General features: G+C 39.7%; 1 protein-coding gene across 1 annotated transcript in view; it reads right to left on the bottom strand.

The window, feature by feature from the left end:
• LONRF2 (LON peptidase N-terminal domain and ring finger 2) overlaps positions 1-24,509 on the bottom strand; it is a 40,134-nt gene extending 15,625 nt beyond the window's left edge. Inside the window, exons 1-7 of the mRNA XM_015433268.4 lie at positions 23,753-24,509; positions 11,230-11,348; positions 5,412-5,534; positions 3,131-3,274; positions 2,314-2,515; positions 1,822-1,915; positions 1,432-1,546 (exon numbers count right to left, since the gene is read on the bottom strand). Of these exons, the coding sequence (XP_015288754.2) occupies positions 1,432-1,546; positions 1,822-1,915; positions 2,314-2,515; positions 3,131-3,274; positions 5,412-5,534; positions 11,230-11,348; positions 23,753-24,431 (1,476 nt within the window). The 5' untranslated portion in view covers positions 24,432-24,509. The remainder of the gene's footprint in view (positions 1-1,431; positions 1,547-1,821; positions 1,916-2,313; positions 2,516-3,130; positions 3,275-5,411; positions 5,535-11,229; positions 11,349-23,752) is intronic.
• Between the last annotated feature and the right edge of the window lie 2,266 nt (positions 24,510-26,775).

Below are 26,775 nucleotides of genomic sequence, written 5' to 3' on the forward strand. Positions count from 1 at the left end.
ATTCATTCAACAAAGACTTCTAAAGTCTGGTGAATGTGCTGGTCCCTGGAAATACAGGGAAAACAGGTCACAGAAAGCCTCAGTACTTAAGCAGCTTCTATTCTAGCGCCAACCTCCAGCTATCACTTCTTCACTCAGCCCCCTACAAGGCAGCATTGAAATGGAAGTGAGTAAGGTCTGTGTTGTAAACAGGGCTCACACATACATGCATTTTATTCTTATAAGAACAGACGACCTGTTCTGGCCCAGGCAGGCACCAGAACAAGAGGCAATGGGTCCGATGCATCTACTAGCAAGAAGAGACAGCAAATGCCTGGAGGAAAACTGCACAGGGGCCACCAAGGAAACAGCTCTGCAGAGTCAGAACACAGCCACCACCGTGACACACAGTGCACAGCACAATAATCGATGTTTATGAGAACTCTGAAGACTTTAAAAAGATTCAGTATGCATGCAATTTAATAAAGGAAGTATGCACATATAATGTTTTAGAAAATGATTTCAGTTGTAACTAGTTATTTTAAAAATGTTTTGGCAGTAAATTTTCAAGGTTATAATTATTTAAAACTTCACTTAAGTATAATATCTCCTCTTATCACATCAGATTTAAAGAATAAATTTTACTGTACATTTGTAAAAAGAAAAAAACTTTATCCTACTTAAAATGCATTCAATAAATTTAATCTCTGGAAAGTAATTAAGGCAATATTATCAGTCTCATTTAATGAATGCAAAACAAAGGAAGATGCTCCCCATCTCCTTAAGATGTTATATGACTTGCTCCATAGAAAGTTAATGGTGCTAATGGGACCACAGCCCAATACAGCTGACATGGATTCACTATTTCAGAAATTGATCAGAAGGTCTTCAGCTTTTAAATATTCTTCATTGTATTTACCATACCTAAAGTAAATGGATTTAATCGTTTATATTGGGGCTAAATATCATTAAATAGCTTCCCCATGGAACCCGACTTTTACTGGTTTTGATTTCAGACCAAAGACAATAATAACTGACAACTGGTAAAAGCCCTAAAGGGACTCACCAGTGGTCAGAAATGATCAAGTCTTCAATCCTACGAAAAACTCTCAAGATGAAAAAGAGAATTCCTGGAGCACATTAAGTGCACCATGACAATGTCTCAACCATTTACAATGAACGTAATGTAAGGGCTCATAATGTGAGCTATTTTCAATCTATCTCAACTAAAATTTCTACCTAAAAATGTCCTTAACATTTAGCAATTTCTGCATGTAAACCTTCCTTGTGTATTTCTTGATCAATCAAAGAGATGAGAAAAGACCTATCTTTGATTGGAGAAATCTCACTTTCTTTAACAACTGGGCGGGGGAAGCAATGCAAGACAGGGAATAAGCATCCACCAAGGGATGAGAGGAGGAGCTGTCCCGTCATTTCCCAAAATGTACTTACTTCTGAAAGTTTGTCTTTGCACAAAGGACAGTGTGGAGCATGGTCAAGGCAGCGCTCAAGGCATTTTAGGCAAAATGTGTGTCCACAGGGCGTAGTGACAGGTTCAAAGAGCAACCTGGAACAAAATATCTGTTTTCAGCCAGAAATGTCCAGGACAGACTTTCAAATCACGGATTGGTTTTCGAAGGATTCCTTATGCAATCCCCTTACTGTTCTAGAAAACACTTGCATGCACTGCCATTTTATATCCTCTCAAATCTTTAGAAGATAAATGAACTATTACTGAGCTCTCCATAGTTTCCCTGATAATAAAAAGCCCATTACACTTTGGTATACATTTCAGAAAGGCTGAAGTTTTAAAACAGTTGCATGGATTCTGTACCATCCTACCTCATGCAGAGGGCACACTCAAAGTCAGTTACATCAAGCGAGAGCCCCTGACTTTCTTCTGTCTCAGAGTTTGGGCTCCTTTGAGGTGAGAGATCTGAATGTGAAAAAATTTAAAACGCTGTCATTAACACCTAAGCACCTGAACAACACCCATGCAAGAAATGTATTTCCTCTGGACGAAACATGTTGTATCAACGTAACAAATCACACTGGGCAGAAATAGTTTCTGTTCAGTTAATAGCATATAGCAATAATTTATCTGGATGGTAAGCATGAATAAAATTTAAAATTTTGGCTAAATTTTCTCTGCTATTTTTGACTATGAAGTCTTTGCAGTATAAAACACCTAAAATGCTCTATAATCTTAGAGCTGATATAATCATTTCATTACTAATATTAAATGGTGTAAAAATTTTTTAAATATATTGAATACTAGCTAGCATTCTGTCACTTTGGAGTCACAGAACTGCCTGATGAAAATAGTTCACTGACCTTTCTTGGGAATTTTTCCAGGGGCGTTCAGGTCAGGTGCATCCTCCACGTCATCTGGAAACTGCCTCTTTAAGCCAGCGCTGGGTGCTGTTGGAAGGATGCTTTCTAACGCCTTTTTATCCTCTTCAAAGTGTAGACCCAGTATAAAATACAAAACTGAAGAATTGGTATTTCCAAGCATATCAGATTTCTCAGATGAATTCTGGTTAAGTAGGAAAAAAAGGAATCCTGAATATTAAAGAAATCATAGCATAAGATAAAAAGAATGCAGTAGCCTGTACTAGAAATCTTTGAAAAAAAAAACGGGGGGGCTTATACTCTTCCTTCATAATTGGTTTCATCTATTAATTTCTAAGATGAGCTTCATTCTTTCCACAGTAAAATACAGGATAATTTCTTCCTGAGCTGGGAAAGTGAAAAGTTATCTTCATATGCAATCTGTCTGTCTATCTATCTACACACACATGCGCACACACACACACACGTACAAACACACACGTACACACATAAAATCGTATGTCATATTCAAATCATCCCTTTGCTTTATTTTCTCCAAGCCAAAATAACTTCAAGTCTCCTGCCATTTTGCGTGATTTGGTGGTGTTCCAAAGCTTCTTTCGATCTTTAATCATTCTCATTACTTCCACAGACTTCATGTAAAAGTTCCAACTCCCAGGTTAAGGAGCTACAACTGATCTTGAGAAATATGTCTAACTAACGTAATGCCATAATGTGTGAATAATCTGTAACTGTTCAAAAGGAAGCAATTACATAAAGCTTAATCAAGAGAATCCTGACAAACATATGCCCGTCATACCTCCGAGCTCCCTGCATCACGTTCTTCCAGCAGACCCTGGGCATTCATGTGGCTGTGACCCTGAGCCTTTAATCTGCTTTGGATGGAAGATGTTAAATTTTCATGCACATTTTCTGTAGCTGAAAACAGCACTTCACACATTACCTATAAAATTGCCAAGAAAAGAAAAAAATATATATTTTAAAACACTTTTGTGAAAATATAGTATGTCTTATAGATTCAGAGGAAACTAAGAGGCCAAATAAGCCTAAAACGTGAAAAGAATAATTTTAACTGCCAACCTTGTAAAATCCAAACATTTTTGAAACCAGAGTCAATGTATTGTTATTTTAGCTTCCAATTCCTTTCCGTCTTACACTTCCCAATGACAAAAGCATTACCACTTCCTTCTACCTGGTCCTTACACACTACATAAAATCTCCCCTAAAAGCCACACAGATAAGAGAGAAAGGTAGTGTAAAGGTTGCTGGGGGCTTTGAATTAAATCTAAGCTGTGATCACCCACAGGGCTGAGGTCACTATACGGAACTGCTTTATTTATGAGAACCAGAAGAGCCACCAGGTAAAGAACTTTAAAGGAAGAGAGAGGGAAAGGCCATAATTGTGGTTCAAGAACCAGGGAGCGGCATTGGGGGGGGGGGGGCAGGGGAAGGGTGGACAGCAATGGCCAGTTAGGCTTTCTAGCTGACACCCAGTTCTAGCAGACACTCAAATGGTCCTGTGGTCCTCATGGCCTCAGCTGCATCCAAGGTTTGAGGAAAGCAGACAGGAGTGACTGAAACCTAAACGAAGACTCCTCCCACCCTCCACTGTTCCTCGTGGTTCAAGGTGGCTGCACTAGAATCCATGGCCCTGTAGCAACGCACACCACCACCCTCAGCAGGGTCATCAATGTCCTCAGCCCCAGCTCTGAGTAGCCTCAGCAGAGCTGCTGGAGATGGAGCCACATTCCATGTGAACAGGCTAACATTGTTTTCGGTACCTTCTGTGATACACGGTATCTTTCAGTCATAGAATGCCCAGGGGAAAACACCATGTCTGAAAAAGCTCCAGGTAGACAACAACCCACAAGACCTAAACCCTGGTCCAGGAACCTTGGTGAATGTGCTTCACCTCTTTGACCTTGGGCTGACTTTCTCAGAAAAGTGTTATGAGAATCAGTTGAGACATGTTTTAAGATTCTTAGGAAGTTTCCATATAGGACAAAGCAGGCAGGGATAGCTGAACAGCAGGCTGAAGATGCAGTATTATTTAGATAAGTTGAAATGATGGCCAAAAACCAATGAGTGACACTGGTCAATTGAACAACTGTCAGGACAACTGAACAGGACTAACACCATTCAACTGCACAAGAGAAGATAAAAAACAACGTTGCTATAAAGTTCCTATTTTAAAAAAAGATGAGCTAGGTACTTAAAAATAAACATGCCCCTAATGTGAACACAACTGGAGGTAAAATTTTACCAACCATGGCTGTCAAATATAGATGCTAAAATACAGGGTACATTAGAACGCATCCAGAAGAGGAAATCTTAGAAACGCCACTCTGTGAGAAAAGAATGTTTGGCCCACAAGGTGACATTAAGGCAAAGATAATAGCTGTTCTCAAACATCTTATGTGGTTTGAATTGTACAAGGAAGAACTGATTCATTTTCTGTTGCTCCAGAAAATAGAACTAGACAGGTAAGTAAAAATTACAGAGTAAATACATGGTAGAAGTTGACAATAAACAGAGTTAAAACAGGGAAGCATAAACAGAAAAACATAAAAACTCCTGGTCATTGGAAGTGCTAAGTAAATACCAGGTAACCATCGTATAAGCTTTTTAACAGGATAGATTTCCACATTCAGTGCAACCGGATGATTGGGTAAACGAGCAGATATTTCGGCACTATGCTGGTGAAGCTTTGGTGAAAATCACAGGTCACCCTATAGAGCCGAATTGATACATTTTACATATATCATAATGTCTTTTATAAAGCTTCTACACAAACTATAATAACCTTGCCTTGTCTCACATGTGTCTTTATGTCAACAGAATCGAGGCATGTTTATGCTGTCTCACGAAACACTCCGCTTTACCCAGGGACAAAATATAATGTTTCCCTAGAAGTTATCCAATGCATGAACCTTATAATTATTGCCGTGGGCTTTTTATCACATCATCACGCACATTCAGAATTATATTTCTTGTTTATTTCACAGGCAAGGGTTACTCAGCAGGGACATGAAGGCTATAAACAAGACCTGAAGGAGAAAGTCCTTTAACAGAACTCTTACCTTCTGTGCTTCTTTCTTCATAGAGTTACACTCAGGATTTAGAGCGAGGCAGTAGAGAAACTGCTTTAACACTTCCTTACTTCTTCCCAATCCAGAAAGAGCCTGAGCTTTTACTTGATGTCCCTAGATTCACCGAAGACGAAGTATACATGTTTAAAACTCAGCATGATTACATACTTGAATACAAACTTCCCTGAACAAATTTATTAAAACAATTTGTTTTAACTTCACATTACACAGAATAAACAAAACCCACCAAGGATGACTCTTATTGCTCCTGTCTCTCTCCACCCTGGAAACTTAGCAAACTTCAATAGCTCATAAATACAATCTACAGTCAGAACACAGGAGCTACCATACCTGAAATATACTGCACAAAGGAGTTCTAAGGGATGTGCTAGGAGAAAACTGGCTATCCACTTTAAATTCATTCAGCAATTACAGGTCACTACCATCTTCCTGCCTTCCAGGAGTTTACAGTCTCATGAGCTAAGACAGACATGACTAAAACCAATTATAATACAAATCATAATATACTCAGCGCCACAATAAAAGTAAACAAAATACAATACAGATCAGTAATTTCCCAGGGCATTTTCTTTTCATCTTATGAATACCATATTTTCTCAAATCTGTAAAAATACTATTTTTGTTTCTTTTTTTACTGGTTTACATAGAGTTGAAAGACTTTCTCTTAGTACTTGGAATATGTTGTTCCAATGTCAACCAGCTTCCACAGTTTCAGATGAGATGACAACCATAAATATTATCTCCCTGTATGTCATTTTTCTCATTCTCATTTCATGTCATTTTTCTTACTGCTTCTAAGACTTTCCTTTTATCTTTGGCTTACAGCCTAGCCATTTGATTATGATTTGAGTTTATCATTGCTTATAACTTGAATTAACCTTCTCGGGTCTAATATTAATGTTTCCCACTAAATTTGGAAACTTTTCACCCATTATTTCTTCTTTTTTTTCTTGCCAAACATTTTCTGTCTTCTTCTGGGATTCCAATTGCACATATATTGTACCACTTCATATTGTCCCACAAGTTTCCAAGATTCTTTTCATTTTTCTTTAATCTTTTTTCTTTCTGTTCTTTGCATTGAATAATTTCTGTTTCTATAGATCTATCTTCAATTTCACTGATTATTTTGCCATGTATAATGTGTTATTAAGCCTACCTAGAAATTTTAAATTTCAGCATTGATAATTTTTATTTCTAGAATTTATTTTTTCTTTCTTTCTTTTTTAGAGACAAGGTCTCACTCTGCTGCCCAGGCTGGAATGCAGTGGCATGATCACATCTCACTGTGACCTTTAACTCCTGGGTTCAAACAATCTGCCTCAGCCTCCTGAGTAGCTCAGACTACAGGCACATGCCACCCTGCCTAGCTAATTTTTAAACTTTTTGTAGAGATGGGGTCTTGCGACGTTTCCCAGGCTGGTCTTGAACTCCTGGCCTCAAGTGATCCTCCTGCCTCAGCCTCCCAAAGCATTGGGCATAGATGCATGAACCATGACATCCAGCCAGAATTTCCATTTTTTACAGTTTCCATCTCTCCGTTGAGATTTCTCTTGAGTCAAAGGTACCATACTTTCCTTCAATTCTTTGCAATTTAACTCTTTGAACTAATTCATAATAGCTTCTTCAAAGACTCTTTGTGGAAAATATAATATCTGGGCCCTCTCAGAGACAATTTTAATTGACTGTTCTTTTTTTGTGTGTGTGAGAGTCTTGTTCTCTCACTGGAGTGCAGTGATACAATCTCGGCTCATTGCAACCCCCGCCTCTCAGGTTCAAGGGAGTCTCCTGCCTCAGCCTCCTGAGTAGCTGGTACTACAGGTGCATGCCACCATGCGTGGCTAATTTTATTTATTTATTTATTTATTTATTTATTTATTTTAGTAAAGATGGGGTTTTACCATATTGGCCAGGCTAGTCTCTAACTCCTGACCTTGTGATCTGCCTGCCTCAGCCTCCCAAAGTGCTGGGATTATAGGTGTGAGCCACCACATCCAGCCTCCACAGCTCCTTTTTAAGCCTTGTGGTTCTCCCTGATGCCTATGAAATTTGGAAGTCAGGATTTGGCCAGAGTTGGGAATCATCCACTCTGGGATTTCTCTGCTTTTAGGGATTTCCCCTAATTGTCAGCTGTTCTGTTAGAAGTCTGAACTCCTGGTCCTTTTAGGTGGTGATGCTGCGTGCTTGTCCCAGTACTGTTTTTTTGCAGCTGTAGCTGTGGAGATAGAGAGAACTCAGGGACCAAAAAAACAAAACCAAAAACAAACCAACAAAAAACCCACACACAATTCTCATCCCTTTCAGGCGCAGGTTTTTTAGAAACTCTTCCAGCTCCTGTTTTTGGAGGCTTTACAGTGTCTTTATTTTTTTCATCCAGTTTTTATAACTGTTTTCCCCTCTGGATTCACACGACTACTTCACTCCTTCACTGTTACCAGAACACTGCTAGCCACTAACGGGTAAATGTGAAGGTCTATTTTCAGGTCCTATCTTACTGCACTTGTCTCTCCACTGTTTTAAATACCATGACTCTTCTGATGGTGCCCAGGTTCCAGCTCCAGCACCAGCATGTCTCCTCATGTTTGCTAACTGTCTATTCACCACATGCTTACCTTGCAGCTCTCGGGAAGAGCAGCCATTTCGAAAGACATCAGTATTCTACACAACAAATCAGCAGTTTCATCCCTGAGCTCCCTGAAGTCTCAAATACACTTCAGACAATCAGGATTCATCTATGGGACCTTACGCTGACAATAAATGTGGTTTGACTCATGTTCTTATTCTCCTTTCACAAAAGCGGAATCACAAAAGATTCTGCTTTGGTGGAGCCTGAATCTTACATCATTTGAAAAGTTGTTTAAGGAAAAGTACAAAATTGTTATTATTATTTTTTTTTGAGATGGAGTCTCACTCTCTCGTCCAGGCTGGAGTGAAGTGGCACCATCTCGGCTCACTGCAACCTCCACCTCGCAGGTTCAAGTGATTCTCCTGCCTCAGCCTCCAGAGTAGCTGGGATTGCAGGTATGCACCACCATGCCTGGCTAATTTTTTCCTGGCTATTGTGTGTGTGTGTGTGTGTGTATGTGTGTATTTTTAGTAGAGGTGGGGTTTCACCATGTTGGCCAGGCTGGTCTTGAACTCCTGACCTCAAGTGATCCTTCCGCCTCAGCCTCCCAAAGTTCTGGGATTACAGGTGTGAGCCACTGCACCTGGTCAGGAAAAGTACAAAAGTAAGAATACAAAGTTGCTAGGGCCCCTTTCAGGCCTTGTGAAAGTCCCCAACTTTCATGTTTCAGTAGTGTCTAAATTTGCTTCGATTATCAAAAGTTCTGAGAAAATAATACCTTCTTCTATGCACAAAGAACTTCACGTAAAGTTTCAAGTGTTTCATACATGTGCTCAGAATCCCAATCAAGATTTGCAGTTTTGATACCACAATGTCAATAAATATTTATTAACTGAATAAATTAACTGGCTTTTAAGTAATTTTAAGTCTTACAGGTTTGCTGTGTGGGTAAGATCAAACTGATCATGTGCCTGTATCTATTTCTGCAAATGGGCAAATATTTTGCTGGCAATGGCTTATCTCCAGTTGCTCCAAAAGCTTTGAATCATTAGCCATGATGAATATTAGCCATGACTGGATGCTTGAAAGGGCAGTTTTGCTTGAATAAGACACACTGCTGTAACCCAACTCCCCCGAGAGTCTAGAAGTGCTTCTCAAAGTGCTTGGTTCTAAACCAGCTTCCATCTCAGCTTGATCACACTCAGCCACCTTAGTCTTCTCCTCAGTGAACTTACTGCCCATCCCCTTGCCTTACCTTCCAGTAGCACTTCTTCCCCAGTCCTTACTTATAATAATAAACTTAGAATATATCTTTTACTATCTTCAACTTACTTATTAAACTACGTTTTGGTTGAAGCTTCTCTTCACTGGGTGTCTGTCAAGAACTGAGGTCCACAGGTTTGCAACAGACCCTGCAGATATGGCCATCATCTCATACCACCTCATACACTAGATATTCATTTGCTGCCTCCCTTGAAAAGTTACAATTAGCCACGTACCTCTGTAGGAATTAAGTCTATCTTTCGTCAGAGACACACTGACAAGTTTTTAGCTCAAAGAATAATACTATGGAGAGGAATCTAGTGTCAGAGGGCAATGCAGGGCTGCTGTCAGTCAGAAATAATAGTTATAATTCATAATAACTAAAGCTTGATCATTACTGATAGAAATTAACTCAGAAGAAGAGTGGCAGGGGAGAGGAACTGGGGAGATGTCGGTCAAAAGATACAGAATTTCAGTCAAACAGGAGAAATAAGTTCAAGAGATCTATTACAATACCATATGTTGAATATGGTCGATAATAATGTATTGCATTCTTGAAAACTGCTAAGAGAATAGATTTTAAGTGTTCTCACCACAAAAATGGTATGTGAGGTAATGCATATGTTAATTAACTTGAATTTGCCATTTCTCAGTGTATACATGTTTCAAATCAACATATTGCACCTGATAAATTATACAAATTTTTGTTTGTCAATTGAAAACATAATTTTAAAGAAGAATGGATGAAGGCATAGGAGAAAAGGCATTCGAAACTGGAGTCTAAACTTCTTTTATAGGGAAGCAAACAAGCAACAAAATAGATTTCTGAGCTTAGTCCAACAAATATCTGCTTCCATCCTTGGGCTTATTCCTAGGTTGAACTTGACACTCAAGCTAACCTGAAAATATTCGTTTTAAAAGATGGGAGGGAGGCCGGGCGCAGTGGCTCATGCCTGTAATCCCAGCACTTTGGGAGGCCGAGGCGGGCAGATCATGAGGTCAGGAGATTGAGACCAGCCTGGTTAACACAGTGAAACTCTGTCTCTACTAAAAAATACAAAAAATTAGCTGGGTGTGGTGGCAGGTGCCTGTAGTCCCAGCTGCGCGGGAGGCTGAGGCAGGAGAATTGCCTAGCCTAGGTGACAGAGCGAGACTCCACCTCAAAAAAAAAAAAACAAAAAAAAAACAGGTGGGAGGGAAAAGGGCAGGCTTCCCAGAGCTTGTCTACTAACCTGGCTTAATGTCTCTTTAATGTTTCTAAAACAAAGGTGATATAAAGTAATAGAGCAGAATAAATATTTTTAATTATTCACTGACTAATAGAGCATGCTATAGCTGGTAATTTCATCACAAGCTCTTCAAAACTTTAACATTCAAAGATTCGTGAAAAAGCTTTTATTCTTTGGCTTCTTAAACTTCTTTAAATACTACTTAAGCTATCATTATTAGATCAGCAAAGTTCTTTTTTTGTCATGAGAGAAATATTAAACCTTTCCAATCAAAACACAGAGACTAAAATTAGTGTAAAATGTACACAAAATGTTACCTCTTTCACCAATAGCATTGATTTGTTCATATGCATATTAGGATCCAACAGCTAACCAGGATCATTATGTGATCTTCCTATTTACGCTGCAATTTTAAATATTTTTTTCTTCACTTACAACTTTATAAAATTTGATTTTATTTATATATTTTTTCAATGCAGGCAGCATATTATTCAGCTAAATATCTATGAAGTGTAATCAAAATTCGTGTTTCTCAGCTAAATTCAGTTGGAGATTTAGTCTTTTAAATCAGGTTGCTTTAGTATGAGGTAAGGATTGCTAAATGTAGGCTACAGTAATTTGAGGGAAACATACTTTGTCTACAGGTACCTGATCACAATAATCTTACTTTTATTTTTAAGAAAATGGTATAAACTTCACATTGATTATCTCCAAAGCGAACACATACAAATACCTTAATCAAGAGAGGTTCATTCTGACAGACTGCACTGGCATCCTGGAACGCTTGCTCATAGTTCTTCATGGTCAAATATAACTCTGCCCGCAGCAGCAATAATGAATTATCATCAGGAGCTAAAAGACAGGAGGAACACAAATCAATAAAAATGACCGCATTTAAAAACAAGCAATCTTAATGTCATTCCATATATTAAAGTGTATATATACATACGTATAAAGTATAAAGACGAAATAAGAAAGAATTGCTCCCTCCAATCATATTTAGAGTTTAGTTATTTGGGAAGTATATTTTTGACAGCTCCTCTCAGGAAAACAGGAAGAAGATTAACAAGACTTGAAAAAGCACCAAGAAAAACAGAGTACCACTGAGTATTCCTACACACACACACACAAGCTACATCATCTCCAATAATAAATTCAGCAACGGCTGAATCCTCTTACTGCTACAGCTAGGTATTTTTAGAAGAGATTTAAAATAATTTTTTATGAAAGCATGCAAGGAAATTCATGTTTAAGAAACAGAAAAGTAAAACATTTTTTTTTTTTCCCAGACATCGAGTCTCGCTCAGTCGCCCAGGCTGAAGCGCAATGGCGTGATCTCGGCCCATTGCAACCTCTGCCTCCTGGGTTCGAGCAATTCTCTTGCCTCAGCCTCCCCAGTAGCGGGGATTACAGGTATGAGCTACCATGCTCGGCTAATTTTTGTATTTTTAGTAGAGATGGGGTTTCACCATGTTGACCAGGCTGGTCTCAAACTCCTGACCTCAGGTGATCCACCCGCCTCAGCCTCCCAAAGTGCTGGGATGACAGGTGTGAGCCACCGTGCCTGGCCTATAATTTGTTTTTCTACACAACTTGGTAGATGCTGATTTGTCCCCATAATTGTACCTAGAGTACATTCTCTTAAGGGAAGAAAGAAAAAAAAACTCCTTTCTCTGCATTCCTCAAGAGCAGAGGTCCTGATAACGACTCACACGCTGCCACAGACTTAAGTCCAGCTACACAGAAGCCAAAACTGGCTCTCTCTTTGAACTGACTTGCAGTCTACGAAGTATTGACTTGGCAGAGTCCCATGGCAAAGGCAGGAAGCCAGACCTCAGAAAGGCAGAACCATCACAGCCTTTTTCCTTACTGTGGGGCCTGGCTCACTCTACCTACGCTCACCTACGATCCTTGTAGGAGGGCTACAGCTATGCATTTTAGTTCAACCACACATTTTCTGAGCTCCTAACATGTGTTCTCATCCCTCTACCTGATGTACGTTTTCAGTTTCCTCCAAAACCTCAACCTTGATTATTTTCAAATTATCCCCTTGGTCCTTTCCAAATGCTACTAGCTTCCTTTTAGTTGACGTAGGTAACTGAGCAAGCCTGCACCAAAGAACTGACGCATCAAGATATTACACCAAGACATGGTGAAAAGTAACTACTTATAAATGTGTCATCACCACATACACGTCACATAGAGAAGGTATAACAAGAAAAAAGTAGAAGTGGAAAGAAATAGCAAGAGTTAAAGAATACAATTTGAATTATTAAAAGAGACATTGCTGGGTATGGATAACTGGCTAGAGCAGGTGGCAGAAACTTGTTTTCTGTAACAGGCCAGATAGTAAATATTTTAGGCTTTGCAGGCAAAGAGGCAAATGGAAAGATATTATATAGATATTTGTTTAACAAGAAGGAAAACAAATTTTCACAGATTTCTTATTGATGCAATTTAAAATATGGTAAGGATAATAATTTAAGTACTTTTTTGGAATACAGATAAACTAATGAAAGAATGGAATTCTGGTTTGGGGAATAACATTTTTCTTAATTAAGTTCCCAAGTTAGTGTTTCCTATAATCAAAACAACTGAAAATATTCATCTGTTAATTATGATTGAACACGAGATTTTATATATTTCATCTTTGAAAATGCGCATAGTAACTCTGAAATGCTGGCATCAATTCATATGATTTTAAATTGAGCATTTTAATTGCTGAGAAGACATTATAGAATTCTATTAGATTATCCTCATGATATCTGCCTTTTTAGCATGTCATTAGATTATTTCCAACCAAAAGACTGGTGAAAGTGCCTCATACACACAGTTAAATGCATTTTGAAATATACAATTCTCCTTTGGAGATTTTTGGAAATCTACAAAAAAAAAAATGTGCTCCTAGAAGTATAGTTTTTTAGGCTTGGGTTATATCTGCTGCAAATCTGTGTAAGAATGGAGATCTCGTATCCTGTTTCCACTTGGCTAAAGTTTCTTATTAGTCCAATCTGCCAATGGATTCTCTGGAATGTTTTAAACAAGAATGTCATGCGCAATTCGCTCTGACTTTTTCATTCTAGTATTTATACATTGTACCTCCTATTTTCTCATACTCTCATATTGCAATAATAGTGATAGCATTTTCTCTTATTCTTGAATTTAAAACGTGTGTCTAATGTTTTAACATAAAATACGTTTGTTGTAAGTTTCTGAGAGAAAATATTTATCCAGTTAGGTGATTTCTCTCCTATTCCTAGTTTTCTGTAAGGACTTTATAACAAGTAGGTGTTAATTTTATAGACTGCTTTCAGCATCTGAGAGATTACATATCGTCTATCTCCTTCAACCTGTTGTGGTGAATTACTCTGAAAGATTTCTCTAGCACTGGATTATCCTTATGGCCCTAATATAAGCTCTTCTTGGTCTTAACTCTTATTACACTGCTGGACTCAAACTACTAAGAAATTTAATTAGGATTTTGACATCTATATACATATGTAAGACTAGCCTATACATTTTTTTTTCTTGTGCGAGCTTTACCTGATTGTGGTGCCAAGATTATACTAACCTTATTAAATGAGATGAAAATCTTCCCACATTTTTCTATGATCTGAAATAAGATGGAAATCAGTCATTGAGAGCTGTAAGGACTTGCTTGACCTTAGCACCTTTTCAGCAGAAGAGAATCCCTGAGGGGCATTACCATTTTTTTACAGGCTCATGTCAGCCTTTTACTTCTTCAGGGATAAATATTGATAATTTGTATTTTACTTAAAATTGTCCTTTTTATATAAGTTTTAAAATCTTTTGTAAATATCCTTTTATATCCGCAATTACGCTTCTTTACTCCTGATGGTATTTATGCCTCGCTTTTTCTTCAACACATTTGTCAAATATTTGTCCCTTAATGGTCTTTGTAATGAACCAGTTTCTGACCTGTTAACTAAGTCAATTTTTTTCTGTTTTACTAATATCTTGTTCATTATTCCTCTGCTTATACTATCTTTGTGTTAGCTTAATTAATCTTGATAAAGCTTCCAGGGTTAAAAATACATTTCATTTACATTTATTTTTAATCATTCTTTTTTATATTTAAGTTTCTACTCACATTCTAAAGGGTGCTTTAACTGAAGTCCAAATTTCATAAAATTCACACCTCCCATCTACACTTGATCTTAGCCAAAAGGCCAAAAAACAAACACTTCTCATCTAGACACTGAATGAATCAAACTGTTTTCTCTGTTGGCTTCCACCTTTTGGTGATACATTTGTGAGGACAGCACTTCACAATTTAGTCTTTTAAAACACATAAAATAAATGCCTACACATTTTCTAAGGATTAAACCTTAGGCTTAACAAAACTAAAGGAATTCTCCAAGGATCACTCAAAAATAAGTAGAAGAGGAAGTGCACATTTAAAGTCTTTGTGTAGACAAAACATATGGAAGAAAAATGTACATATGTACTTCCCAAGGAATTGATGCAAAATTTCAGTAGGTTCACCAATTAACCCCTCTATGGGGAAAAGTCGTAAGAGGGCAGCCTACGACCCAGGCTTTGAGAGGAAAACAAGAGATGTCTACCACACCTGTGTTTAGGGTTCACCAAAGGCTGTCTTCCAATTGCAACCCAGAGCCACTGTTGTACTAGGAGCTAGGGTTACAGCTATAAAATTTGTCAAATGTGTGCAGTGGTGAGAAATGGAGAATTACATGTTATTTTAAATGAGTTAAATGAACCAGGCATGGTGGCTCATGCCTGTAATCCCAACACCTTGGAGGCCGAGGTGGGCAGATCACTTGAGGTCACAAGTTTGAGACCAGCCTGGCCAACATGGCGAGACCCCATCTCTACTAAAAGTAAAAAATTAGTCAGTCATGGTGGCACGTGGCTGTAATTCCAGCTACTTGGGAGGCTGAAGCACAAGAATCACTTAAACCTGAGAGGTGGAGGTTGCAGTGAGCCAAGACTGTGCCACTGCACTCCAGCCTGGGTGACAGAGTGAGACCCAGTTTCAAATAAAGAAACAAACAAACAAACAAACACATAAAGTAATAAAAACTGGGTAGTGTTCCCTGTGAAAAGAAAGAATGGCAATACTCCTCAAAGCCTATTTATTCAAATTGATGGGAGACTGTAATTACAGAGTCAAGCCCACAAATCTTAGGTGTGTATCTTGAACTCTTACATATGCACCCGTGCCATCATCACACCAATCATCCCCAGGGCCTAAGCGGGTTCCCTTGTGCACTATCCCACTTAGTGTGCACTGCTAAAGGTAACCAACATTCTCACCTCTGTCACTTTGGATTACTTTTTCCAGTTTTCTAACTTCTCTAAATGGATAATTATAAATGGAATGTACTTTTTTTGTATCTGACTTCTCACTAAATTATCATTCTGTGAGATTCATTCATATTGTTATATGTCTCAGTAATATTTTTAAATTAATCTTTCAATAAAATTTAAAAATCGCTGTGTAATATTACACTGTAGGATTGATTTATTTACTCATTCTACTAGTGACGAACAATTGAACTGCTCCCCAAATGTTTCTGGCATATATAAATAAAGCTGTAATGAATATTCCTGTACACATATTTTGATGGACATAAGCATTCATTTTTATCTAGGAATATACTCAAAAGTATAAATGCCACATCAGAGGTTGTATGAGTTTTGCTCTAGCAGGTGCTACCAAACATATTTCTTAAGTTGTCACACAAACTTATGCTTCCACCAGTAATTTAAGAGTTCCAATTGCTGCAAATAAAAATGAATTATTGCCAGTTCTTTTCATTTCAGCTACTCTGGTGGGGATGTACTAACTTATTTTCATTTTAATTTGCATTTGAGCACTAATTATGTTGTGCAGTCTTTTAGATGTTAATTGCTCAGTTGGAGATCTAGTTTTAAAAAGCACCTGTTTAACTCTTTGCGTATTATGTAGTTTCAGCTCAAGTTGTTTCTATCAATGGTGTTAAGTGAGTACTTACTGTGTTTAGACAGATCGGCATATGATTTTTGAATCATAGGCATTATTTATTCTGCATTAGAGGTCTCAGTAAGATATTTGTATACTCATCCCCTTCTCACTCTTTTGGGGGCCTCTGAGGAACAGAAGTTTTATGGTTATGCTTTTTGTGTCTTATTTAAGAAACAACTGCCTACCCCAAGTCCTTGAAAACGGTCTCCTATGACTCCTAGATACTTAATTATAATTTTGTTACATGATGTGAGATAGGTATTCAAGTTTTTTTTTCCATATAGAAAAGCAACTCTTTTCTCCCCATTGAATTCCATTAGCATCTTTGTAGAAAATCAAGAAACTGTATATGTGAGAGTCAGTTTCAATGTGTCTATTTTTAAGCCAATACAATGCTGTCCTAATTACTGCAGCATTATAGTAAGTATTGGTATCTGCTGGTGTAAATCCTCCAGCGTGGTTTTTTTTCTTCATCGTTGCCTTGGTCATTCATCAATTTCCACCAAAAACATTGGCTAGGATTTTCTCTGAGATTGTACTGAATTTACCATTCAATCAGCAGAGAACTCACGTCTTGCCAATACTGAGTTTTGCAATCCATGAAAAAAATGATATATCCATCCATTTAAGTCTGCTTTAATTTCTCTCAGAAATGTTTCATGTTTTCAGTGTATTGAAATGAAATTTTCACTGTAGAGGTATTAAACATCTTTCAGACATTTCAGGATTTATTCCAAGGAATCTGTTTATATAAATTGTTTAAAAATTTTTTTACTATTTGCTTTTTTCTAAGTATATAGTTAACTTTGATACCTCTATATTGACCTTGTAGGCAGCAATCTGGATAAATCATTTATAATTTCTAATAGTTCATACATTCTTCTGCAGTTTCTACGTATGCCAGGTCATCTACAAATAATGACAGTTTTTTGTTTATCTTTTATTTTTCCAATCTTAATACATAGCTATGTAGAATCTCCAGTGAAATGCTGAGTGGCAGTGAGAATAGAATATTGTTACCTTCTCATTCAATGGGAAAACATTATTTCATCATTAATTATGACAGCTGCTATCTCATTTTTATAGACTTTTAACAAATTAAGAAAGTTCCCTTTTATTCGTAGTTTCCTGAGAGATGCTAACATGCATCATATCATTTTTCTTTTTTCTGTAAAGATGGTGAATTACATTGCTTGATTTTCCAGGACTAAACGAAACTTAACCTGCTTGATAGTGATGTGATATTCTTTAAGGATATCAATGGATTCAGTTTGCTAATATTTTGTTTAGGATTTTTGCAACTATATTCATAAGAAATATTGGGCTGTATTTTTCCTGTCTTGTTACTGATTTTGGCTCCTTTATTTCCTTCTCTGTACTCTCTTTGGATTCTATTTGCTTTTCTTTTTCTAGCACCTTGAAATTGAAGCCTAGAGATCACTATTAGCTGTTCTTTTGTAGTATGGGCACTTAAAACAGGAAGTTTCCCTCTAAGCACTGTTGCACTGCATCCCATAGTGTTTGATATTTGTATTTTCATTATCATTCAGGTAAATTAGAAAAATTTCCTGGCCGGGCACAGTGGCTCACACATGTAATCCCAGCACTTTGGGAGGCCGAGGCAGGTGGATCACAAGGTCAGGAGATCGAGACCATCCTGGCTAACATGGTGAAATCCCATCTCTACTAAAAATACAAACAATTAGCCGGGCATGGTGGTGGGCACCTGTAGTCCCAGCTACTGGGGAGGCTGAGGCAAGAGAATGGCGTGAACCTGGGAGGCAGGGCTTGCAGTGAGCTGAGATTACGCCACTGCACTCCAGCCTAGGCGACAGAGCAAGACTCCATCTCAAAAGAAAAAAAAAAAGAAAATTTTCTAATAATTATTAGAAATTCTAATAATTCTAATAATTACTAGAAAATTAGAAAATTTTCTGCTTTACATTGTGATTCATTTTACCCATCATTATATAAAAATATATTGCTTAATTTCAAAATATTTGAAAATATTCTGTTTACCTGCTATTTAATTTTAGTTTAAGTCCACAGTGTTTAAAGAAGATATACAGTCTGATTTCAATCTTTTAATATTTATTATGATTTCATGGCCTAATCCAGGAGTTGGCAAACGCAACCACAGGCCAACTCCAATGCTCTGCCTATGGTCATGGGAGCCTAAATGGCTGTGTTTTTGCAGTAGTTGTAGACACATATTAATTAAATCAAAGTGCTGCAGTATGTTGTACCTATATCCTTACCTATTTTTCAATCCTTACTTTATCATTTACTAAAAGTTTTGTTCAAAATCTCCAGTGATTTCCCCTTTTACTTTTGTCTCCTTTTGTTCTCTCCACGTGTGTGTGACACTTGTTGTTAGGTGCATAAAAATTTAGGAATATTATGACACATTATTTTTTCTGTTGAACTGACTCATTCATCATAAATGTCTTTATTTCTTCTGATATTCCTTGCCTTAAATAATACTTTATCTCATAGTCATTTTGCCATATCAGGCCTTTTTTTTTTTTTTTTTTGTCCGTCTCTGTTGCCATCCTACTAATTTTAACCTTTTTGTGTTCTTACACCTAAAGTTTATCTCGTGTGTAAACAGCATGTAACTATAATTCACTTAATCCAGTCTGCCAACATTTAGTTTTTAAATGGAAAATTCAGGTCTTCACATTTAATGTAAATGAAATCCCCATTTTTCTATTTCTTTTCTAGTTATCCCACTTATTCTCTGCTGCTCTATTTTTCCCTCCCATTTTCTTTCGGATTAATCAAGTATTACTTTACTATTTCACTACAGCTTTTTAATTTTACCTTCCTATTGGTGGTTACTCAAGAGAACAGAACATGCAAACCTGATTTAGCAGTCTACTTTAAATTAGTACTTTTACTACCTCCAAAACAGTGTATAAACCATACAACAATTTAACTGTATTTGCCCATTCTGGCTTTGTACTATTGCCATATCCTTCACTTTTATGTATGTTACAAATACCACAAGACATTATTATTGTTATTTGAAATGGTCAATATTGTCTTACATTGTTACACCTTCTAGCACTCTTTACTCTGTGCATTAGTTCCATGCATCCATATGGATACTTTTCCTTTAGCCGGAGGACTTCCCCTCAGTATATTATGAAATATAATTCTGGGCCGGGCGCGGTGGCTCAAGCCTGTAATCCCAGCACTTTGGGAGGCCGAGACGGGTGGATCACAAGGTCAGGAGATCGAGACCATCCTGGCTAACCCGGTGAAACCTCGTCTCAACTTAAAAAAATACAAAAAACTAGCCGGGCGAGGTGGCGGGCGCCTGTAGTCCCAGCTACTCGGGAGGCTGAGGCAGGAGAATGGCGTGAACCCGGGAGGCGGAGCTTGCAGTGAGCTGAGATCCGGCCATTGCACTCCAGCCTGGGCGACAGAGCGAGACTCCGTCTCAAAAAAAAAAAAAAAAAAAAAAAAAAAAGAAATGTAATTCTGATGGCAATAAAATACTTTAGCTTGAGTTACTTCTTTGGTTTAAAGAACCTTGATTTTGTCTCTATTTGTGAAAAATATTTTCAGCTGGGTAATGAATTCCAGCTAGGTTTTGTTTTTTATTTCAGCACTTTAAAGACATTATTCCATTATCTTCTAGCTTTAATAATTTTGTCTAAAAGTCAACTGTCAGTCTTCTATGATTCCTTCGAAGGAACTATGTCCTGTCTTCTCTAACTGCATTTAAATTCTCTTTATCTTTGGTTTTCAGGAACTTAACTATATTGCACTTGGATGGGTTTTGTGTGTATGTTTGTGTGTGCATTTGTGTCCACCCTGTTGGGCTTAGTGAACTTTTTGATTCAGTGATTTAAAGTTTCTCATCAGATTTGGAAAATTCTCAATTACTTTTTTCTTTAAATATTTCTCTTGCCTTTCCCCTCTCTCTTCTTTCAGGATTCCAATTTCATAGATGTTGGAACTTCTGTCTGTGTCTCACATAACTCTCATGCTCTCTTTTATTCTTCTTCTGTGATTCAGTTTGGATATTTTCTGTTGACTTGCTTCTGAGTTTTCTCATTCAGACTTCTGATGTGTGCCATCTGGTTTGTAACAAATCTAATTAATTCTCAACTTCAGATATTGTATTTTGAATTTCCAGAATACTCACTTGGCTCTTTTTTATAGACAACTGTCTTCTGAATGCTTTATATTTTCATACATTTATTTACCTCTTACATACGTACTAGTGATTTTAAATTCTACTCATAACTTACTGGCCAAAAGTAGTCACATGGCTCCACCTAATCACAAGTGGACCAGGAAGTGCAATCCTACCTTGTTTGGGGAAGGTATAGAGATAGACCAGTACTAATGACTACCACACTTGGCTAAGGTCACATAATAAATAAGTGTCAGAAGTCAGGTGTGGTGGCTTATGCCTATAATCCTGGCACTTTGGGAGGCTGAGGTGGGCAGATCACTTGAGGACAGGAGTTGGAGATCAGCCTGGACAACATAGTGAAACACATCTCTACTAAAAACACACAAAAAAATACAATGCATGGTGGTGCATGCCTGTAATCCCAGTTACCTGAGAGGCTGAGTCACGAGAATCACTCTTGACCCCAGGAGGCAGAGGTTGCAGTGAGCCGAGATCATATCACTGCAGTCCAGCCTGGGTGACAGAGCGAGACCTTATCTCAAAGAAAAAGAAAAAGCCAGGCGTGGTGGCTCATGCCTAATATCCCAGCACTGTGGGAGGCTGAGGAGGGTGGATCACAAGGTCAGGAGATCGAGACCATCATAGCCAACATGGTGAAACCCCATCTTTACTAAAAATACAAAAATTAGCTGGGTGTGGTGGTGTGTGCCTGTAATCCCAGCTGCTAGGGAGGCTGAGGCAGGAGAATTGCTTGAACCAGGGAGGTGGAGGTTGTACAGCCATGCCACTACACTCCAGCCTGGTGACAGAGCAAGACTCCATCTAAAAAAAAAAAAAAAGTCAGAGCTTGGATCTAAACATAGGTATTTCTGATTCCAAACATCTGTGGCTTTTTTTTTTTTTTTTTTTTTTTTTTTTTTACTATATCAAAACTTCTTTAAAAGCGCTAATTTATTTGGAAATTAAATGTTTTCATAAAATTTTAAGCTAATCTTTGAATAGAAAAATGAATACATTCTATATAAGTTCTCATATGAATTTACTGAAATAGTCTATTTGAAAAACCTTTAAACTAGGTCTAATATATACATAGAAAAGCAAAAAATATAAGTATATAGTGCAATGAACTGTTGCAAAGTGAACACACTTGTGTATCCATCCCCTAAATCAAGAAACAGAACATCACCACTATCCCACAGATCCCTCTCATACTTCCTCACAATCACTATTCCCTTTTCATCCACCCAAGGTAAACACTGTCCTTACTTCTAACATCCTACGGTAATTTTGTCTGTTTGGACTTACAGATACATAGGATCATATAGTAAAAACGCTTGAGTCTGACTTCTTCCACTTAACATTATGTTTGTGAGATTTGTCCACATCGTAGTTTGTAACTGTAGTTGATTTTTGTCTATATTCATAATCATATATTCACCCCTTCTGCTCTTACTGGACATTTGGGTTGTGTGCACTTTTGGGGTGTCTCTAACAATGACATACACTCTTGTACCTACTTGCACATTCTTTTGGGGGCACATATGCATATACCTCTTTGAAACTATTTGGCCAACGACAGGCTTAGCATCTGTAGACACTACCAAATATTTTTCAGGGGTATAATTTGCAGTCCCTTCAGCAGCATATAAACATCGCAGCTTTTCATTTTTCTATATCTTCTCCAACATCTAAATATAGATGAAGCATTTCCAATGAAAATTTGGTGTTGGAATTGGGTAGTGCAGTAAATGCAAAATATATAATGAATTTCAAAGGCTAAGTTTAAAAAAGGAAAATCTCAATTATTTTTTAAAATTGAAGGCATGTTGAAATAATATTTTGAATGCATAGGGTTAAAAATTGCTAAAATAAATTTCACCTGCTTTTTTCACCCTTTCAATGTAGCTACAAGAAAATTCCAAATATGTGTGGCTTACACGGCAATTCTATTGGGTAGTGCTGCTCTAACACCACCAATACGTAAATTAGTAGAAAACTAAAAAATATGCCTGTTAAAGTATGGATATGTTGGTTGCAAAAACTACAGAATACTTGTCAGAAAAGCTGAGTTAAGTGCTCTATTCCAGCAGAGAATATCCCAATTTAGATATAGATATTGAGCACTTGTTCAATTATTGTTTTTTTTTTTTTTTGCAAGACAAAATTGGATGGTAGTCACCTTATAATTTGTGCTTTCTAAAAGAGAAAACCTTAATCCTAGGTTTAAAATAACATGCGAACTGACTGTAGCATGCTAGAAGATTCTTTTAGTAACAAGAGAGTCAACAAGTCTTCTCGGCTAGTGCTTTAAATCACATACCCCCTATCATAAAACCGGTGAAACCAGAAAGCAAACGGTCCTCCTCACACGGCCCAAAACAACTGCCAATAGAGCGCATATTCATATGTCAAAGCCCAAAACGATGACAGAAGTTTGATCTTCCTTTCAGCTAAGTAGTGTTAACAGGTGGTGGTTGGGTGGAGGCAGGAGAGTGCCTGTTGCTGGTCTCAGGCCTCAGATAAATCAGGGAGTGACTGAATGAATAATTTTAAAACTACACACACTAGTCAGTGTAACTATCTTGTAAGTTAAATACGCCATGACATCTAATGATGGCCTCTGAGACAGAGAGCAGGCTAGAGCCGGAGCGTGTGACGTGATGACAGCAGAGTGGAGGGGCTTCCTTCCTGGCTATATTAGCTGAAACCCAAAGCAAATCCTGCCCCAGTACAAGGCACCCCGTTCCGCGCCTCTAGTGTGTCAGTTACGTGCATTTTCCCTCAGGATGAGCAAAAATATTTCGTCATCCTCCCCACTCCTCAACAGCGCAGAAGGTGCCAAAAGGCAATTACAGGACCTTACAGAGCTGCTCCCGGGGCCGCGGGAAACTTACCAGCATCCTGGAAAAGACAAAACCAGTGGGGTGCAGGTGGCCTGGCTACAGGGTGTGGCCGCCCCCACCTTTCACCTTCCCATGGTTAGGAAGCAAAGTGACCCCTAAGCCCGGACAATGCACTCGAAAGCCCAAAACCTGTCAGGCCCACCGGTCAGCTCCCCACCCCGCTGCTGGGCCCGACAGGTGTAGGGGAGGCGGACCCTCCCCGCAGCCGACTCACCGAGATCCAGCGCCTGGTCGCACCTGAGCAGCGCGGCCTCGGGCTGCTGCTGCCGCTGCAGGCTACGCGCCTGGCCCGCCAACCTGCGCAGCCGGCACTCTGCCGGGAAGCACTTCTCCAGCAGGCCGCTCAGCACCACGTTCACGCGCCGCGCCTGCGGCCGCGCGGGCCCCGGCTCCACGCAGCGCTTGCAGACTGTGAGCCCGCAGGGCAGCGTCACCGGCTTGTGCAGCAACCGCCGGCAGCGCGGGCAGCCGAGCAGGTCGCGGGGCGCGCGGGGCGCCGGGGCCGGCCCTTCCTCGCCCGGCGCCTCGGGCTCGCCGCCCGGGTTCTCCGCGGACAGCGGCCGCTCGCGCAGGCCCACGGCGCGCACCAGGCCGCCCGCCAGCTCCTCCAGCTCCTCCGGCCGCAGCGCCCCGAGCCGCGCGGCGCCGCGGAACGCGCCCAGGGCCTCCGGGAGGCGGCCGGCGCGGGCCAGCGCGTCCCCCAGCCTCAGGCACAGGCCGCGGTCCGGCTGCGCCAGCCCGGCTAGCATGGAGCGGAAGAGCTCGGCTGCCATCTCGTACTCGCCCGCGCGGAAGGCCTCGTCGCCCTCCTCTAAGCGCTGGGCGATCGGCTCCGCGCGATCGCAGCCGGGACACTGGGGTGGCGGCGGCGGCGGGACCGGCTCGGGGCTCATCACCGCGGGGCTGCGACGACGCGGGTCCGGAGCGAAGGCGCGGAGCAGGGAGGATGCGCTGCTGCTGGGAACTGGTCTGCGGGAGCGCGGTCTCAGCCTTCGCCAGCAGCCACGCGCGGCTGGGGGCGGCGCGCTGCGAGCGGCTGAGACCGCGGGCGGGGGCGGGCGCCTGGCTCGGGCAGCGTCCTCAGCGCGGCGTGGGCGGCGAGCCCCGCAGGGCTGCAACCGTTCCGGGGCGGGGGCCGCGACAGGCACCCGGGCGCAACCTGAGCCCCTGCCCACGCGCGACGGCCTCCCAGTCCCGCGGGCTTCGGTAACTCAGGTCGCTGCGGGAACGCGGTGACCGCGCTCCAGGTCCGCGTCTTCTGCGCTGCTTCCCCCACACCCTCGCCTGGGGGCCCCTGCGCGACTGCGCGCGCGTCTCCTGCCCGCCGCCTCCCTACAGAGGTGCCGGGGCCCTGAGAGCAGGTGGCCTTGGCCAAGGGCTGCTGGCGCGCCGGCTCCGCGGCACCTGCTCTTCGCCAGAGGCCTGGTCGCCCCCACAACCTGTGGCTTTGCTTAAGCGCGAACCCAGGAAAAGTCACCAAACGCATCACGCATCTCTAGCTTCGACTTAGGAAATTGTCCTAAATGTCTGGGGAGGCTGAAGTGGGCACCCCGAGGCCCCGCCTCAGCGAGCTTCTGTTAACGAAACTCCAGGCTGAGGCCTTTGAGACCTCATTTTAACAGAGAACGTGGAGGGCCAAGAAAACCAGATGCCAGGAGGAGAGAGGGATTTGAGAAATGGACAATTGTATTGTGCCCTTGATTAGGAAGCAGAAATAGGATTAGAAATAGAATTCTAATTAATAGAATTAGAATAGAAATAGAAAGTGCACCCTAACATGGAGTACTGCAGACGTTAAGTTGCTGGGGAGAGGGAGTTAAACGCTCCGTTGGTGTACAAGCAAGGATTAAATTAAAATCCTCTGTGCGCATTAACTGGGTTCAGAATTTCTCCTATATAGCCTATATATTTCTCCTTATAGTTCTCCTGTATAGCCTGCTCCCTTCTTCCTGTTGTCACAGTATCTGTTTTATCCTGTGTATTTGAATACAATAAAATGCATTACGATATTCTAGAATTCATACTACTGTTCATATTTCAAGAAGAAATTTTTTTAAAGATTGGAGAGGTTTTTCTACATCTAAAACTGCTGGCTAAAGAATATATAAAATACCTTTACCACATCTGGCTTTGCGAAAGGAGAAATGCCTCATTAAGTGAGAGAACATTTTAGACCAGTTCCTAAAAGGGAAAAAGAGGCAACTTTTGGCCAGCTCTGTAGTTCTACAATAAACAAATGCAGAGCACCCCCTTCCCTTTCCATGAGGGATTTCCCCCAGCTGTCTACTTAGTTGATAACAGTCTACTGTTTGGGTCTCTTTTTCATTACTGAATTATTTCAAATTCACTTTTGCAATCACCATTTGGATTTTTATCTGCTTTGTTTATAAAATAACAGTTCACTTATATTTGAAGGTGATGTATCCATCAAATTCACAACAATCAGGAAGCAATGGGGAAAAAGCTTCAGAGCACAGACCATACAGTAAAGATTATGAAACCTTATGATCTCAGATCCTATTGTTCTTATTTTAGACAAATTTCTAGCAAGAGAACAGAAAGAAGCTGCCGGAGGTATGCCTGCTGAGAGCAAGTAATGTTTAAAGCAAAAATATGAGTGTGTTGTGAAGTTTATAACATGTAGAAATAAAATGTATTACAAAAATAACACAAAGGCAGGTAGAGGAGAAATGGCAGGATACTGTTGTAAGGTTCTAATGCTATATGTGCAATGGTATAATGTCACCTTAAGAAAGACTGTAATGAGCTAAGGATGTGTACTCTAAACCCTAAAGCAGCCTCCTAAATAACACAAAGAGCTATAGTTTAAAAACCTATAGAGATGAAATGAAATTGTTAAAAACAACAGAAAAACTCTATTAATCCAAAAGAAGGCATTAAAAAGAGAGGAAAGAAACAATTAGATAGAACAAATAGCAAGATGGCAGGTTTAAACTCAACTATATCGGTTAATGTTCACTAAATATTGTCTAAATACCATAATTAAAAGGCAAAGATTATCAAAAGGAAGGCCCAGATATATGCTGCCTACTGAAGGAGAAAAAAAAAAAACCCCTTTATACAAATAAGGTAAAGGTAAAAGGATGGAAAAAGATGTTCTAGTTAACTCTAACCAAAATAAATCTAGAGTGACTATATTGATATCTGACAAAGTCGATTAAATAAGAACATTGCTAGGAGAAAGGATGGTCATTTCATAATGATAAAGGTGTTAGT

Source organism: Macaca fascicularis, chromosome 13, assembly GCF_037993035.2.
Source record: "Macaca fascicularis isolate 582-1 chromosome 13, T2T-MFA8v1.1".
NCBI lineage: Eukaryota > Metazoa > Chordata > Mammalia > Primates > Cercopithecidae > Macaca > Macaca fascicularis.